We start from the raw sequence: 17,309 nt of genomic DNA, 5'->3' as shown, positions 1-17,309 counted from the left end.
ACATACAAAACAATCCAACTGCTTCACCACTTGGGATTCGCAGTGAAACTCACCAAATCCCACCTCCAACCCTCCAACATACAATAATATCTAGGGGCTACAATAGACCCTTCAAAAGCTCTAGCATGCCCCAATCCAGTCAGGATAAGTACCTTACAAGCTCTAATACAAAAATATCAACCTCAACACTCACAGCGCGAGTGTTGATGCAATTATTCGGGATGATGGCCTCATGAATTTTCATCGTCCCTCTTGCAAGACTCCAAATACATCCATTACAGGAGTGTTTGGCGCTTCAGTGGAACCAGGCTCAATGTCAACTAACAGATCTGGTGTTGGTAGACGACCACACCCATCGCTCTCCGCAGTGGTGGAACACACAAAACCTTTCCATTCAAGGCAAATAGACCCCTCAAAAAAATAATTCCACATAAACTATCTGGAATTGCTGGCAATCTTCTTAGCGTTAAAATCTTTTCAACTGCATCTCCCAATCAAAGCTGTCCTGGTACTTACAGACAACATGACAGCAATGTACTACATACAGATACAGGGAGGGACACTCTCTCTCTCCAGCCTTCACATTTGGCTCAAAGCATATGGAGATGGGCCATTCCTCAAACAATATATCTCCTGGCAGAACACCTCCCAGGAGTACACAATCACGCTGCGGATCTACTCAGTCGCCAACAACAGCAGATCTACGAATGCAGACGAAAAAATTCAGGAAAGCAAAAGAAGGTTCAAGTTGAGGGGTTACAACGAACACTCAGTAAGTGCAAAAAAAGAATTGACCAAAAAACAAGAGCAGAAACATGGATTGAAAAACCAAAAGTTTCCTCAAATAAAGATCCACCACGATTTGTAATGACCTATAGGAAAGTGGAAGCGTTGTGAATAAAATGAACAAATATTGGCACCTTATCGCGGGAGATCCCGATATAGGTGAATTTGTGGGCAACAAACCAACAGTAACATTCAAGAAAAACATCTCCCTCAAAGATCTTTTGGTGAAAAGTCATTTTCAAACAAAACAAAAAACAGATTGGCTAACTAGCCAACGAAAAGGCTTCAAACCATGCAACTCTTGCAAAGCGTTTAAAATAGGCCGCAGTATGACAAGCATCATTGAACCAAATGGGAAAAGTGATGCCAATTAATCAAAATATATCTTGCACCTCAAAATTTGTGATCTACATGATAGAGTGCAAATGCGGCTTGAAATATATAGGAAGCACGACTTGCATGCTGAAAAAACGAATCTTGGAGCATATGCGTGCAGTCAAGAACGTGACGTATGCCACGGCGAAACACATGAGCGTATGTCAAAAGGGAGATTGGAGAGCAATGTGCTTATATGGGATAAAAATGATACCCCAAGGAGATCATGGTGGAGATCGTACAAAAAAGTTACGTCAAATGGAGTCACGTTTGATCATAAGACTCAGAACAAAGTTCCCGGAAGGCATAAATAATGACGAGGAACTTTATGTACACTTGGAACAGTAAAAAGAAACAGCCTTATTAAATGGAGTACCTGTGGGATCTGAATCGAAAGTGGGTACTAAACCCAGTGAATGAATTGATACATGTACAATACATCCCTATCTTAAAGCAATATGAAAAGCGGTAAATTTCACGCTAAACATACACATTGTTATTGGCACTAAACCGATGTACAATACACAACATTGTAGCCAGGTTTAAAATTCCGATGCAAAGTGAAATGTACAGCTACAATTGAACAATGTATTAGGCTGACTTTCTGTTATATGTATAAAGTTTGTTGAAATATATTGTTAAACACTACATATTCCATAATATCACTTTAAGGCAAAGATGGGAGTATAAATGTTGAAACTAAGGAAGGACACTGACCGTGAGAAAAGCCTAGAGTGGCTGAAACACGTTGGTAGGGTGAACACTTAATAAAATAAGCTGAAAACTATTTGAGAGTGCTGCATCTTTTGTGGAAAATTGATTAATTGGGCCAGGATCCGGACCCTGTGCAGACCACCCGCTTCTGAGCGCTCTCGGAGTAGAGGATCACTTTGGATATATATGTTCGAGGCATGTGGGCTGCTAAATTCATATCTGTTGCATCAGATCGCCGCCGCCTAGTGTTGGGTCCGGATGATCGCACATTGTTGTCCTGGAAGAGTCTTCGAAGTATCCTGAGATAGGTGGCTCCTCCCCTGGACTACAGTGCGCATGGGCATCGGCTCCATCCCCAGATTGTTTTTTTCCGCCATTGGGTTCGGATGCGGTCTCGACGTCTCTCTGTCGGAACCGAGAAAACTAGCTTTTTTACGGCCAAAAGGCCTTAGTTTCATTACGTCGGTATTGTTTGCGTACGGTCTCGAGTTCTTCCGTCTCTTTGAGTCGGAATCTGCGGAGTCGTATCACTCTTCGGACATCGAGGCCTTCTCATCGCAACACGACCAGAACTTTTCAGCATGGAGCGGAGCCCGTTTAAATACTGTCCCGTCTGTGGGTCCAAATACCCACATATCGACGTGCACCCGGTCTGTACCAAATGCCTTTCGCCAGACCATAACGAGGACAACTGCAAGGCCTGCTCCAGATTCAGGTCAAAGAAGACGCTCAAGCTTCGGCGCGCGGTGCGCCTCGAGGCCAGACAAGCGGCCCCGGCTCCAGAGAACATCTTCGGCGAACAGGAAGAAGAGGGCCTAAGCCATCATCTTGAAATCTCGCCGCCCGCGACGGAGGTCGAGGCGGATCCGGAAGACGACGACGGAGTCGTGGATCAAGGCCTTGAATACGTCGACGAGGTAGGGGACGTCGAAGTAGTTTATGGGGCCGCGGAAGATAGCTCAGGGGATGAGCTATGCCCCGAAGGTTACGCGGATCAGGCTCGGGTCACGGGATCGCCACTCGGCCTTACCCAAGACCCCGTACCGCAAGCCACGGCCCCGCCTTCAGGCCCGGCCACGGACATACTTGCTACGCAGCCCGTATCGAAACCGAAACCGAAACAAACGGTATCGACTACACCTAAAATGGCCGACACGAAAACGAAACCGAAACTAACGGATTCGAGTGCATCTAAGATGGCGGCCGTTCCACCGAAAACACCAAAGCCTGCTACCTCATCGACTCCGTCGGCCTCCGGTCCACAGAAGTCGAAGAAAACTGTCGATTCGACAGTGCCGAAGTCGTCAACGGAGGAGGCATCCTCTAAGAAGGTCGTCTGGCACGGGTCGACCGGGACGACGCCGTCAAAGTCCGCCAAAGCCAGCGACAAGACTCCGGTGCCGACTGAGACGTCGCTAGTCGGACGCGTGGTTGACACGGAGCCTGTGCGATCCCACGGATCAAAGAGCGGAAGCTCAACACATCGGTCCAAGGACTCGGTGTCTACGGCTGCAGCATTGACGTCTAAGACTCCGAAGGGACCACAAGACGTCGGTTCCGAAGGCAAGGTGAAGGCCTCCTCGTCGGCGCCAAGTGACGCCGTGAGTGATGCATCCCTCATCGCCGCTTCACTCCAGAGAATTCGGGATAAGGCCTCTACGACGTCGGCTCCGGCGCCGTCGCAACAGAAGCCGATGGACATGCCGGCGAAGCCTGCTAGCAAACTTCTCTTCCTTCTGCCGCCAAAGGAGGCACCAAAGGCCTTTGCGCCAAAGACGGCGCCAAAGACATCGGACTCGTCCACGTCTGCTGGAGTATCGGGTCGACAACTCGACTCCGGAGACGATTCGGAGCGTTTTATCGACGCACACACGGGCAAGTTGACCCTTTACAAGAGGAAGATCACTTCCCACCCAGTGGACTCTTATGTTATCCCACTGAAGAAGAAGAGGCTTGCACAGGACGCTCCAGTCCTGATTGAACCTATCCAGCCTCCTCCTAGAAGGAGTCCGACACCTTCCCCCGAACACTCTGAGGGAGAGGACTATGGACAAGATGACCAGTACACTTTCCCCATCAATGAACCCGATGCACAGCAGGATTCCTATGACGACATAGGCGACCAAGGGATACAGATTGTGGGGCAGGACCCACAGCCTTTCAGTGCACGTGCATCCCCAACAGAAGACTCTGCAGGTTTTCATGCACTCATTGAACGGGCAGCTGCTAATCATGATGTGGACATGCATGCTGACCCAGTGGAGGAAGATTTTCTGTTTGACACTTTTTCAGTCTCCGAAAAGACAGTAAAGACACTGCCTATGCTCAAAGGTGTCCTTAAGCATGCTGCGGACATCTTTAAAGAGCCTACCAGGGCGAGGGTGGTCAATCCACGCATCGAAAAGAAATACAGACCAGCACCTGCAGACCCTGCATACATTCGGGGACAGTTGCCACTAGACTCTCTTGTGGTCGCGAATGCCCGCAAACGGGCAAACTCCCAGACGACGGGTGAAGCTCCTCCCCCAGACAAGGAGTCTAAAGTGCTTGAGGCAGGGGGCAAAAGGGTAGCTGCGCAAGCCGCAAATTTCTGGCGGATTGCGAATACACAAGCACTGTTGGCACGTTATGATAGGGCGCATTACGACACCCTAGAGCAAGTTTTAGAACACCTGCCTTCGCAGTTTCAAGAGGCTACCAAACTGCTTATAGAGGAGGGCAAACTCATCTCCAACGCAGCCATAAAGTGTGCACTTGATGCCGCTGACACAGCAGCTAGGGCTATTAACACTAGCGTCATGCTGAGACGACAAGCGTGGCTACGCATATCAGGGTTTAAACCGGACATTCAAACGACCATACTCAATCAACCCGTCAATCCTGATAGACTGTTTGGTCCTGATGTTGACACCACCCTCGAAAAGATTAAGAAAGACAACGAAACAGCTAAGTCTATGGGGGCCCTTCAATCACAACAATTCCGGGGCAACACTTTTCGTCGCTCAGGTGCACGTGGAGTCACCAGAGGACAGATGGGTCAACAATCACAGTTCACTAGAGGTGGAGCACAGTCCTCCTACCCAAAGCAGAATGAAGGGGGTTATCGAGGAAACAGCACCAAAGGACGTGGCAGAGGAAACAACAACTCCCGTTCCTCTGCCCCAAACAAACAGTGACTCTCTGTCACTGCCCCCCGACCATTTAACACCTGTCGGGGGGAGACTACAGCAGTTCCTGCCGCTCTGGACAAACATCACCACAGACAGGTGGGTACGACAACTTGTCCAGTACGGTTATTGTCTAGAGTTAAAGTCCACTCCACCCAACATTCCACCAAGGCAGCGGCCTATGTCCGCAGAGCACTTGCACTTATTGCAGCAGGAGGTAGTGGTGATGCTGCAAAAAGGCGCAATCGAGCTCGTGCCAGTGGAGGAGGAAGGCACAGGGGTATATTCCCTGTACTTCCTTATTCCAAAGAAGGACGGATCTCTCAGACCCATTCTGGATCTGCGTCCCCTCAACCTGTATATACTGTCAGAACATTTCCATATGCTTACACTGCAACAGATTCTTCCCTTGTTAAACCAAGGGGACTTCTTAGCAACCTTAGACCTCAAGGATGCTTATTTCCACATACCACTACACCCATCCCACAGAAAATACCTCAGGTTCACTATCCAAGGCAGGCATTATCAGTTCAAAGTCCTACCCTTCGGATTGACCACCGCCCCAAGAGTGTTTACCAAGTGTCTGGCGACGGTGGCGGCGCACCTCAGGAGGCAGAATATCCATGTCTACCCCTACCTAGACGACTGGCTCGTTCAAGCCAAGTCGGAACAACAGTGCGCCGCGGACATGTCGACTACCATTCACCTCCTTCACAATCTGGGCTTCTCGCTGAACTACCCGAAGTCGCACCTTCAGCCAGCACATGTCCGGCAGTTTCTGGGCGCGACGATCAATACCCTGACGGCTATGGCTCAGCCAAACCAGGTCAGGATAGACAGCATGCAATCTCTGATCCAAAGGTTCAGACCACAACACTCGCTTCCAGCGAGAGTGTTCATGCAGTTGATTGGCATGATGGCCTCCTGCATCTTCATAGTCCCTCACGCACGGTTACATATGCGTCCGCTCCAGGAGTGCTTAGCAAACCAGTGGGCACAGGCTCAGGGACAATTGACAGACCTAGTGTTGGTTACCAGTCGGGCGTTCAACTCTCTGCATTGGTGGACTCCACACAACCTTTGCAAGGGCCGACTGTTCCAAGAGCCAGTGCCACAGATTACCCTGACGACGGACGCACCTCTCCAGGGATGGGGAGCTCATCTGCTCACTTACACAGTGCAGGGACTATGGACGACGCAGCAACAGAAGATGCACATCAACTATCTGGAACTGATGGCAATCTTCATGGCGCTCAAGTCCTTCAATGTACATCTGTGCAACAAGGTTGTGTTAGTCCGGACGGACAACATGACAGCGATGTACTACATTCAAAAGCAGGGAGGCACCCACTCGCCACAGCTGTCTCATCTGGCTCAGAGCATGTGGAAGTGGGCCATTCAGAGGAACATTTTCCTCATGGCAGAACACCTCCCGGGCAAGGACAATCAGATGGCGGATCTGCTCAGCAGATACAGCCATCAAATTCACGAGTGGGAGTTACACCCATCAGTACTCCGCCCGTACTTCCAGCAGTGGGGTCATCCGGAGATAGACCTGTTTGCCACAAACGAAAACGCAAAATGCCAACACTTTGCCGCCAGGTTCCCTCACCCACAATCGCAGGGGAATGCGATATGGATGAACTGGTCAGGCAAATTTGCGTACGCTTTTCCACCAGCCCCTCTGATACCGCTGGTGGCGAGAAAACTAAAGCAGCACTCGATGACACTCATCCTAGTTGCTCCAACGTGGGCACACCAAGCATGGTACACCACGTTTCTGGAGCTCTCGGTGGTGCCGCATCAAAGGCTGCGCCTAACGCCCAGGCTTTTGACGCAGAACCATGGAGACATTCAGCATCCAGATCCGCAACAGCTCAACCTGGCGATCTGGCTCCTGCAGTCCTAGAGTTTGGCTACCTTCACCTACCTCCAGAATGCATGGACATCATCAAGGAGGCAAGGAAGCCGACTACCAGAGCATGCTATGCTGCTAAATGGAAGCGTTTTGTTCTTCACTGTACAGCCAATAACATAAACCCGCTAGATGCATCTATCCCTAACATCATTTGCTATCTGTTACATCTTTACAAGTGCAATCTAGCCTACACTTCCATTCGGATACATCTATCCGCCATAGCAGCTTACCTTCAGAACCGGCAACATCTCTCTGTCTTCAGAGTGCCTGCCATTAAGGCTTTCCTAGAAGGTCTGAAACGAGTCATTCCCCCAAGGACACCGCCAGCTCCTGTGTGGAACCTCAATGTGGTCCTCACCAGGCTGATGGGACCACCTTTTGAGCCACTACACTCGTGTGAACTCCAGTTCCTAACATGGAAAGTGGCTTTCCTTATTGCTATTACGTCACTGAGACGTGTTAGTGAGCTGCAAGCGCTCACAATACAAGAGCCATTCATACAAATTCATCCAAATAGGGTGGTACTACGTACTAACCCTAAATTCCTTCCGAAGGTGGTGTCACAGTTTCATCTCAACCAAACTATTGACTTGCCTGCATTCTTCCAAAACCCACAAACGGTGGCGGAAAGAATGCTCCATACTTTGGATGTTAGAAGGGCGTTGATGTACTATATTGACAGGACACAACCCTTTAGAAAAACAAAACAACTTTTTGTTGCCTTCTCGCCACAGCACAAGGGCAACCCTATTTCCAAAGCAGGACTAGCCAGATGGATTGTTAAGTGCATTCAGATCTGCTATCAAAAGGCTAAACGCACCTTAACAATACCCCCAAGGGCGCACTCCACACGCAAATTGGGGGCATCCATGGCTTTCCTGGGGAACATTCCTTTAGAGGACATTTGTAGAGCAGCCACATGGGTTACACCACATACCTTTACAAAACACTACTGTGTTGATGTGCATTCCAAACAGCAGGCAGCTGTTGGGCAGGCTGTTCTCAAGACACTTTTTCAGGTTTCTGCAGCTGGCACGGGCAACCGCCGCTAATGGAGGGACTGCTATGTATTCAATGCAACAGATATGAATTTAGCAGCCCACATGCCTCGAACTGAATATGCTACTTACCAGTATGCATCTGTTCTTGGCATGTAGGGCTGCTAACATTCATATCGCCCACCCTCCTCCCCGGTGCCTGTCGCAGCTGCAGACATACTCTTGCATTCAATCATTAGCATGGACATCCTTTACACTTTACACTCCATCTCTGCCACAATGGCTAAAAACAATCTGGGGATGGAGCCGATGCCCATGCGCACTGTAGTCCAGGGGAGGAGCCACCTATCTCAGGATACTTCGAAGACTCTTCCAGGACAACAATGTGCGATCATCCGGACCCAACACTAGGCGGCGGCGATCTAATGCAACAGATATGAATGTTAGCAGCCCTACATGCCAAGAACAGATGCATACTGGTAAGTAGCATATTCAATATCGCAAACTGTGATTGGATTATTTGACCGTGAAGAAGGAGAATTCCGAAACGCTTCGTTTTCTGCCATTAAATTTGATATTTTGCAGCACTTTGGGAGTCTGGTTATCGAGGAGGGAGTACTTTAGCAATATATGTAACCGGCGTGAGGAGAGAGATGGAGAGAAAAAAACATGCAATTACAGTACACAATTTTACAGCTAATACAAACCAAAATTCAGTTTTAGATAACTGAAATGTAAGGATGAACTAATGCAGAGTGTGCAGTAGTCTGAATAGTCAACCCTTCAACCGAAAGGTTTAGCCTGCTTAACTTCACCAACCAAGGTAGTGCAGGGGAAAATCAGGTGAGTTCAGTACAGGAAAGTCAGAGTCTGGACCGACAGCATGTCACTCCCAAGAATTGCAAGGAAATAGCTGCTTATATACTTTTCCCCATGAAGTTTTCATACCTCGAAATGTTCACATCTCCAGCCCACAAATGTAACTTCTTGTACAGTTTTCATAATTCTGTTGGTTGAGTTCCATGGTGTGATCGTGGAATGATCATTCTCCAGCCCAAATCATCCGGAACCTACACGTAATACACTTGTTCTCTGTTTCTCATTTTCAAAGAAAGTACAATATTCATTTCACCTCGGAAGTAGCAAATACATTTGCAACTCAACATGTCCATACTCTTGCTTCCGAGTTGGCTTGCAACAAAGTTGACACAAATATTCATAGAGAGAGAGGATATTCAAACTGTAAGAAGGAAACTTCAGTGATTATATTTGTAACCAAAGCAAACTATGTCAGCATTTTATTCTTATTTTGAAGGAAACAATGAAAGACAAAATACATTTCTCTAAAGCCTGTTGTAGGGAAAAAACACAATACATTTGTTATGCCTACCTGGAAAACCAAAAAACGTGTTCACTTTAAAACTCTTGAAGAAAACATAAACGCATAATAATCCAATACAACTATTTCTTTTCGCAGTTTCTGATCCACATTTATGAAAAAATAGTTAACACATTTCAAATAGTGAAATCTTCTTGAATCATATTTACTAAAACCGTATCACTGTATTATTATTCATCACCATATTATTTTGACACATTAATTAGAATCTCTCTCTGTCATAAATCTCTCGGCTTCACCAGTTTGTGACCCTTTTGCATGCTTTTACGACGCAGTTTTAGAACTCTGTGTTTAACGAGACACAATGTTATTCATGGTTTTCTTTTAACTGCGGTTAGTAATTCAGACAATAATGAGCAGGATTTGACCATGCCAAATCATTCTTAAATAATCATGCTCCATCAGTGGTAACTGGAATAGCTAGTTATTGTGGCTAAACTGGGGATCTCCATATTGATTTTTACTCAAGAAACCAGATGTATCTGTTGTTCCCTATTCCAGACATAATAATTTGATGTAGCTGGATTTAGGTGCAAGGACACTGGCCTAAAGCGTTCTGTTTTGCCACACCCATATTTTTGACTCCCTCATAATCATGACCCAGGTCTGTCCATTTCAATATAGTGCCAGTTTCTTTGGTGAGAAATAGCTGTACTTCAACAGGAATACAAATGCACAGTGATCTATCTACCAATGTCTGCTTTCTGATGCAAAGTCTTACAGAAATGTCTTTAGTACTGTTTGTTTTAAAGAATACAGTGCACGTTGTTTGAAATGTGTAATTTTAATTACAGCCTGTCTTGTTCTCATTATTTTTCAGGTGATTCATACGACGGACGATTTAGAATCTTCTGAGCAAGTGGTCTCCGTGGAGGAGTCTCAGATGACTGCACCACATCTTATTGTTTCGGTACCAGGTTCTCAAGAAAACGAGAATGGCTCAAAGATTGTGGCTGTCAGCATGAACGATTTGCTAGATGGCTCAGTCACCCTAATCTGTGGGGAAACCAAGTGATGGTTGGAGCATACTACAATTCCTAAGACCTCAGTATGTGGAAGTTGTCTCAGTACTTGAGTCCACAGTTTTCTTTGCTTACAGTGGCCTAAAACATTTCTTGAACAGAAACCCTGCTCCCAGCATTTAAAGACAACGTTCCATGGATGCTTGTGTTGAACAGTGGATTTTTTCAGTTTTACGTTATGCTTGCACCAATATTTAAAACCACTAACCTAATTGATGAAAGAGTACGACTTACATTGTGTATGGTTGCATGTGCTTGTTGTCACTGAAACTTCACCAACCAGTTACCAAAGGGACGCTAAATGAAGGTGGATTGCAAATGAAGAAACAGGCCAATATAAGTGCAAGTGATAATAGGCAAAGGAGCAGCCGGTACGCATTGAACGCCTTCTGGAGCTGTGAATTTGATACAATCTGAGCTAATTCCATTGAAAATGGAAATACAAATGATCAGAAGCGTTCTTAAACGCTTAGGATGATATGCAATTTGCTCAAATCGCATATTACGCTGGAAAGTTTGAACCATGAGTGTACAAGGAAACGGTGAATTGGAATGTAACAGTGGACATGAAGTGGGAAACCAAGATAAACTGGGAAGAAAAGTCGCGGCAAAGTGGTAAACATAAAAAAAAATATGGGAGTGCATTTTTTTACACAAGGTTGTAGGGAACGCCTTTTAAGTGATTACAATGAATTTTTGTTACCTGAACGAACCATCCTTAACATATTTTTTCATCGCCGGAACATTTTGCTTTGACCTGAGGTGCCAATTGAGCACTCCATTAATTGTTTTCGCACTCCCCAGTCTTCTATTTATTTCTCTTTTTTTGGGTTTACACTAGTGATATTTTCCCCAGTTTGCTTGTTGACTTTCCCTTAAGAAGGTAGTGAATCCGAAAATCCATGCAGAGAAAAATATATTATTGGGTCGTGGAATACTCTAAAACCATCCAAAACCAGGTGAATGTTCATTGCTGTCTTTTACAAAGCACCAATAGTCCTCTTCCCTTTGGCTTTTACTGCATAGAAATTGAATGTTTCTCTTCAAGGCTACAGTGACACGCAGTAGTACTTTAAAGTTGCATTTAACTTTTCAATGCTATGTTCATGCAGAACATGCCCATCTACAGTGCAAGTGCTGTAAGCAGTGGCACACTGCACAAAGCCTTCAGTGACATGCTATACAACAGGAAACTAAAAAGTGGTTTTGACAACACTTCTTTTCCCTGGTGGTGGTGCGAATCAGGATCAAGTCCCAATCTTTATTTGTGGCTATCATTGTACCACCTTTAAACTTTCTTAAAAGCCCAGTGTGAGCTTTAGCATGTGTGAAGAAATAACCCTAGACTTTGCAGATTTATAGTGAAATATCATTTGTGTGTGTGGGGGGGGAGGTGTGTGTCTACATATACTGGTTGGTTTCAAAGTACTTATCCTACTGCAAGGGGTAAGAAAGGAGGGGTAAGAGGAGAGGTGATGATGGGGGAGACTTGTGATTACAATAATCTGTCCCAAAGCCATCATATCATGCTATCTGACGAAGCAGTAATGCATTCTGAAGAGTCAATCTTCATGCTTAGTTGGCAGCACCGAAGGTTATAGCAGAAGAGACGAGGTGAAAGCAAGAAAGTTATAGAAGGGGACCCAGAGACCTAAAGTAAAGAGTGAGAGACGGTGTAAGTCAGAAATGTGTCGGTACCACAGATAGTATGGCAAAGGCATCTTGTAAGTGCAATTTCACTGCTACATATGAAAAGTAATTAAAGACAAACTAGATACTAGACAACAGAAATAAGTGTTTTTAATACGAGAATCACTCACGCTGTGGGGATGTGGTACTTATGTTCTAGAAAGGCTAGTACATTGATAATTTGTTATTTGAGTGTGATGGCGATAACCAATTTCAACATTTCTGTGGCGCACCATCTGAGGTGTACCGCCATTCTTTCTAGCCCTTCCTTTTAACATTAAGGGAAAATGGCAGATTATCAAGCTGCAATTGCTCATACTGTCTTACAAAGAAGGCATCAGTATAAGGTGATACACTTTCATTTGATGATCAGCATAAAAAAGGCAAACTGAATTGAAGAATTAAAAAGCTGTGGTTGACCCCCGATTGGTACTTATTTTGAGGGCTCAAAGAGATGCCTTGTAGTCCGTTCACAATATCGATGGCCCTAAAGTGGGGAACAACATTTTCTTACTTGGAGTTTGACTTCGCTTTTCAACAAAAAATAACACCTTGGTTACGGAAAGCTTTAAGGAAAACAATTTTAAAAAAATTAAAAATCAGCTTTGTTCAAAAGATTTTGATACAGCATGATTTCGGGTGAGAATGCATTCTATATAGATATACTGGCCATTATTGTTTTTTAACGAGTGAAGGATTAGAAAGAAAATGTACCAAATGCCTGTTTCTAAATGCCAGACTTTTACCAAAAAGCTTACTTGCGTAGTCTGTGAACTGTTGCTTGAACTTTCTGGGAAGCCACTGATTGTACAAGCAGCCGAAAGAGAGAGAACTTCGAATAGGCTCGGCCTTTACCCGGCTTCTGCTATATCACTATATGTGCAACTGAATTGTATAATGGACACAAAAATCAACGTTACATATATGAAAATAAATCTGCCACGATTGGTGCTCTTGTCCCGATATCAGCTCTCTCAAGCCTGTCTAATAGGTTTATGAATAACAGAATACATAGCCATTGCATGTTATTTTATTAACAAGTTGCAATCTAAAATGACCCTAAAGATTTGTTAGGAAGAAACCCATCAACTCCTTTAAGCAATCCCGACCACTCCAGGACTTAAGCTAATACTACACTATTAATTTATTTTGTGCAATATATTGAAGCCATGAGTGCTTATACATTGACGTGCTAGTGTTAAGAGACATACATGGTAATGCTGAATTCTTGGCCATAGGCCCCACTGCATTTCTGTAGTTTTTTTTTAAAGAAAGGCGCAGATCCTCGAGAAAAATTTGACAAAGATTATTTTGACCCTTAATTGATTACATGCTGTGTAATTTGGTTTTAATGAATTACTGGTTACACCGTGAAAGCTAAGAAAACAATGAAGCACTTTTGATTTCTGCAATTTATTTCCACCTTTAAGGCTAGCACTTTTGATCTTTATACACAAGTGCTTCTGAATGTCCTTGTAGAAGCGACAAAGTATGAGGTTGTAGCTGAGAACTGACATGTTTTCTGAAATTATCACAGTTGGCAGTCACATCTCTGGATATTTCCAACATTATCCACTATTAGTTTCTCAGCTTTCGGAGCATTAGGAGTAATCAATAACAGCCGCTTGCCACCCTCGGGTTGACAAAAGCTCTCAGTAACAACTGACTGTGAGGTACGATAACTATTGTGGGATACCTATTGTACTTCAAGGCGTAGTTTTTTTCTAGAAATGTTGAGTTAAATGGAAACAACATTTTCAATTCAATTTGATAACACACATTTCTGGCTTTGGCAAACCCTGTCTACATTCTTTGCTTACCAAAAAAGTTACCTTATGGAATGACCCAGGAGAGGCACTGTTAAAACTTATTTCACAAACGCACCCTTTTATTAATTGTACTCAGTATTGTTATCCAACAACTGGTATTCAAAAGAAGAAAATGAAAATGGATACAAGAATTGTAGAAAAGCATAGAGGAAAGCAGACGATTGTCGGAAGAAATGTTGTATGGAGAGTATGACAGAAGGATCATTACCAATGTCTAATCATGCATTATAATGTTGAATTAGTTTCTTAGAGTTTGAAATAATGGAAAAGCTATATACATCAAGCTGAAAATAAAAATCAAAGTGACATTTTTATGTGAAAAATATATTTTTGATTTACTGAAATCTCAAATTGTTTCTTGTCTATTTTCGCAAACAGTGCATGTTTCTAAAGGTGCTGTATTTTGTCCAGACATTAGACCACATGTGTTTCACAGAAAAAAATATGCTATGGATATGTTCACTTTCATAGAAGAAAAACCATGCCTTTGAGTTCAATATTTAGAGAAATTAATTCTCGATTTCTATTTAGAACGTCGGCAATTGCATTTTAGGAAAAATGGTAGCTGACTTTCTTCTTTTGATATGACTCTTCATTATTTTTTTATTAGTATGTCAGGAACATCACAGATGCACTTCCAGAAAAAAGGAACAAGGAACGAATTATACCAGAACCTATGTCCAATACAATGAACAATGAAGATCATGTGATCATTGGTGTAGGACTACCTCGATTTCTGGCCAACCCTCCTGTTCACTTGACCCCCCTCACTCCCTACAAACCCTCCCATCCCTGGCCCATAAAGATCTCGAACTCTTGGCTACAAAGGTGAATTCGGGGTCACCCGATGACCCTGTTAAACCTGACACCTTTAGGCAATTCCAGGACTCCATTCTGTATGAGGGACAGGAATTGATCAACAGATCACTCCAGTCATCTATAATCCCCAGGTCATGGAAACATGCCAAAGTTATCCCTCTGTTGAAGAAGCCCACTCTGGATCCTTCCCTCCCTGAAAACTTCAGACCCATTTCCCTTCTGCCGTACCTGGCCAAGGTGATGGAAGCACATGTGAACTCCACCCAGACCAGATACCTGGAAGCTAATGGGATCCTAGATGAGTCACAAAACGGCTTCCGGGCTAAGTATAGCTGGAGTCCGCCCTCCTGGTAGTCACTGAACAACTGAGGGCCTCCCAAGACCAAGGGAACACCTCAGCACTGATTCTGCGTGACCTGAGCGCGGCGTTCGACACGGTCTCCCACGAGATTTTGCTCAAACGTCTTGGGGAGATTGGGGTCAGCGGCGGGGCTCTGGCTTGGTTAGCGTAATCCCTATCCGACCGCTCCTTCCAGATTCATGCTCCACCCTATTCATCTAGCAAGTTCCCTCCAAATTGCGGCGTTCCTCAGGGTTCTGCTCTCAGCCCCACGCTGTTTAACCTGTACGTCCGCCCCATGGTCCTCCTGGCCAAGGAACGAAAGATCAAAATGATCTCGTATGCGGACGACACGCAGCTTATTTTTACCTTCTCTAATAACACTGTGTTGGACCAGGTAAAATTCCAGGAAGACGTCCTGGCCATCTCAAACTGGATGACGGAGAATTATCTCCAACTTGATTCCTCCAAAACGGAGGTGCTCCTGATTGGCCGTGACTCACAGAAGTGGGACTGTCAGTGGTGGCCCCCGACAATGGGCTCCCCCCGATACCTAAGGAGGTAGTCAGGAATTTGGGGGTCCTAATGGACAACTCAATATCTTTTGAGTCGCACGCAAAAAAGGTTGCTGGCACCTGCTTCGGCCGCCTACGCACCCTCAAACCCATCTTGGGCTTCTTCGAGCCACCCACCCGTCAAGTAATAGTCCATTCCCTGGTCCTATCCCACCTGGACTATTGTAATGGACTAATGCTTGGAACCAACAAGACGGTCACTAAAAGACTTCAAAGGGCTCAAAACGCAGCTGCCCGCACTCTCTTTGCCCTACCTAAACAATGTCACACCTCACATCTCTTACGCCGGTTGCATTGGCTGCCCGTGAAACAAAAAAATCAATTTAAAACCCTCTGTCTAACCCACAAAATCCTACATGGCCAGGGCCCCCAAATACTGCAGGGACTCTGCACTTTCTACGTTCCCACACGTGCCTTACGCTCTGCAAACCTCCACCTTGCCCGCACCATTAGGATACGCAAGAGCAGAGCAGAGCAGGTGGCCGGTCCTTTAAGTCCATGGCCCCAGCTCTTTGGAATTCCATCCCCCTTGAGGCACGCGCCACACAAGACCACTGGCTCATTCAGAAACAAATTAAAACCTGGCTGTTCGCCTCCGTTTAGGGAGGTCAGCACACCGGCTGCCTTTAATTTTCTTACTCCGCCGTTCACCCTGCTGCGCTCCACCAGCTGGTATGCCTGCAAGCGCTGGGACGCCCTGTTGCTGGGGCAGCCATTCGCTATTTAAACAAAATTAACATAACATAAACAAATTAACATAACATAGTATAAAACCTTGTACAAAATAGTACCACACATAATTTCAAAGTGAGAGAGTTATTGAAATGAAGCCTGCATTCTCTAATAAGAGGTGTAACGAAGACCTCTGGTTAGGAGGCAGTGGGATTTATTCACTAAACCCAGTAAACTATTATGAAAATAGTGAGTATAGTTCCAGTCTTATTGGAGAGTACACCTGAGGCATAGTAGGAAGTTAGGAACCAGATATCACAACAGGAGTGACAGAAAAGGGGTCCAGATAGTCATACAACTATTTTTGTTCAGCTAGTCGATAAAGGAAACCCTCATGAAAGGCAGCAGATGCCATAACTTGCAACCAGTCAGCATGGGTGGTAACCTTGCTTCCATTTTCACACGATCCTCACTTTTGCTACGGCCAATGTTGTGTCTGTGCGTCTTTTTATAAGTCAAGTTAAGTCTGGAGGTCAGGCATATCGTGTAGGAAGACCAGTGCAGGGGAGAAGTCTAAAATATCACCTGAGATTCTCTTGACAGAAGTGTTATAAAGATGCACAGGACCGCAAATGCGGCAGCATATCTCCCTCTGTGTTCTCACATCGCCACCAGATCAATGAGTTGAAGAGATTAGAAAAGTGGCAATCATGTAGCATCTAAAAACAGCAACATTTTGATTGTGCTTCTCAAAGCCCTTTGCTATGAGTCTCTAGTAGGACATCCCCGTCTTCCTCTGAGAATTGCTTATTGAGTTTTGTCTCCGTGGCTCTTGCCCAGGAGGAGTAGGCATAGATGCTTCAAATGTACTTCTTCAATTAGAACATTATACAGACCAGAAATGACCTTCTAGAATCACTCCATCTCTGGGGGTAAATGAGAACATAATACTGTGGTAGTGAGTGAGTGAAAATGCCAGAAGTTTGGAGCGTAATCAGTGCTTTAG

At 45.0% G+C, this 17,309-nt stretch overlaps 1 protein-coding gene across 4 annotated transcripts in view; it reads left to right on the top strand.

Annotated features, from left to right (window-relative positions):
- ZBTB40 (zinc finger and BTB domain containing 40) overlaps nucleotides 1–14,241 on the top strand; it is a 267,262-nt gene extending 253,021 nt beyond the window's left edge. For all 4 annotated transcript variants that reach the window (XM_078642855.1, XM_078642854.1, XM_078642857.1 and 1 more), the window contains exon 18: nucleotides 10,178–14,241. In XM_078642855.1, the coding sequence (XP_078498981.1) occupies nucleotides 10,178–10,372 (195 nt within the window). In that variant the 3' untranslated portion in view covers nucleotides 10,373–14,241. The remainder of the gene's footprint in view (nucleotides 1–10,177) is intronic.
- Nucleotides 14,242–17,309: the final 3,068 nt, after the last annotated feature.

This window comes from Lissotriton helveticus, chromosome 5_1 (assembly GCF_964261635.1).
Source record: "Lissotriton helveticus chromosome 5_1, aLisHel1.1, whole genome shotgun sequence".
Classification (NCBI taxonomy): Eukaryota; Metazoa; Chordata; class Amphibia; order Caudata; family Salamandridae; genus Lissotriton; species Lissotriton helveticus.
The sequence above is the reverse complement of the archived record's forward strand: the minus strand, read 5'-3'. Positions and strand labels throughout refer to the sequence as shown.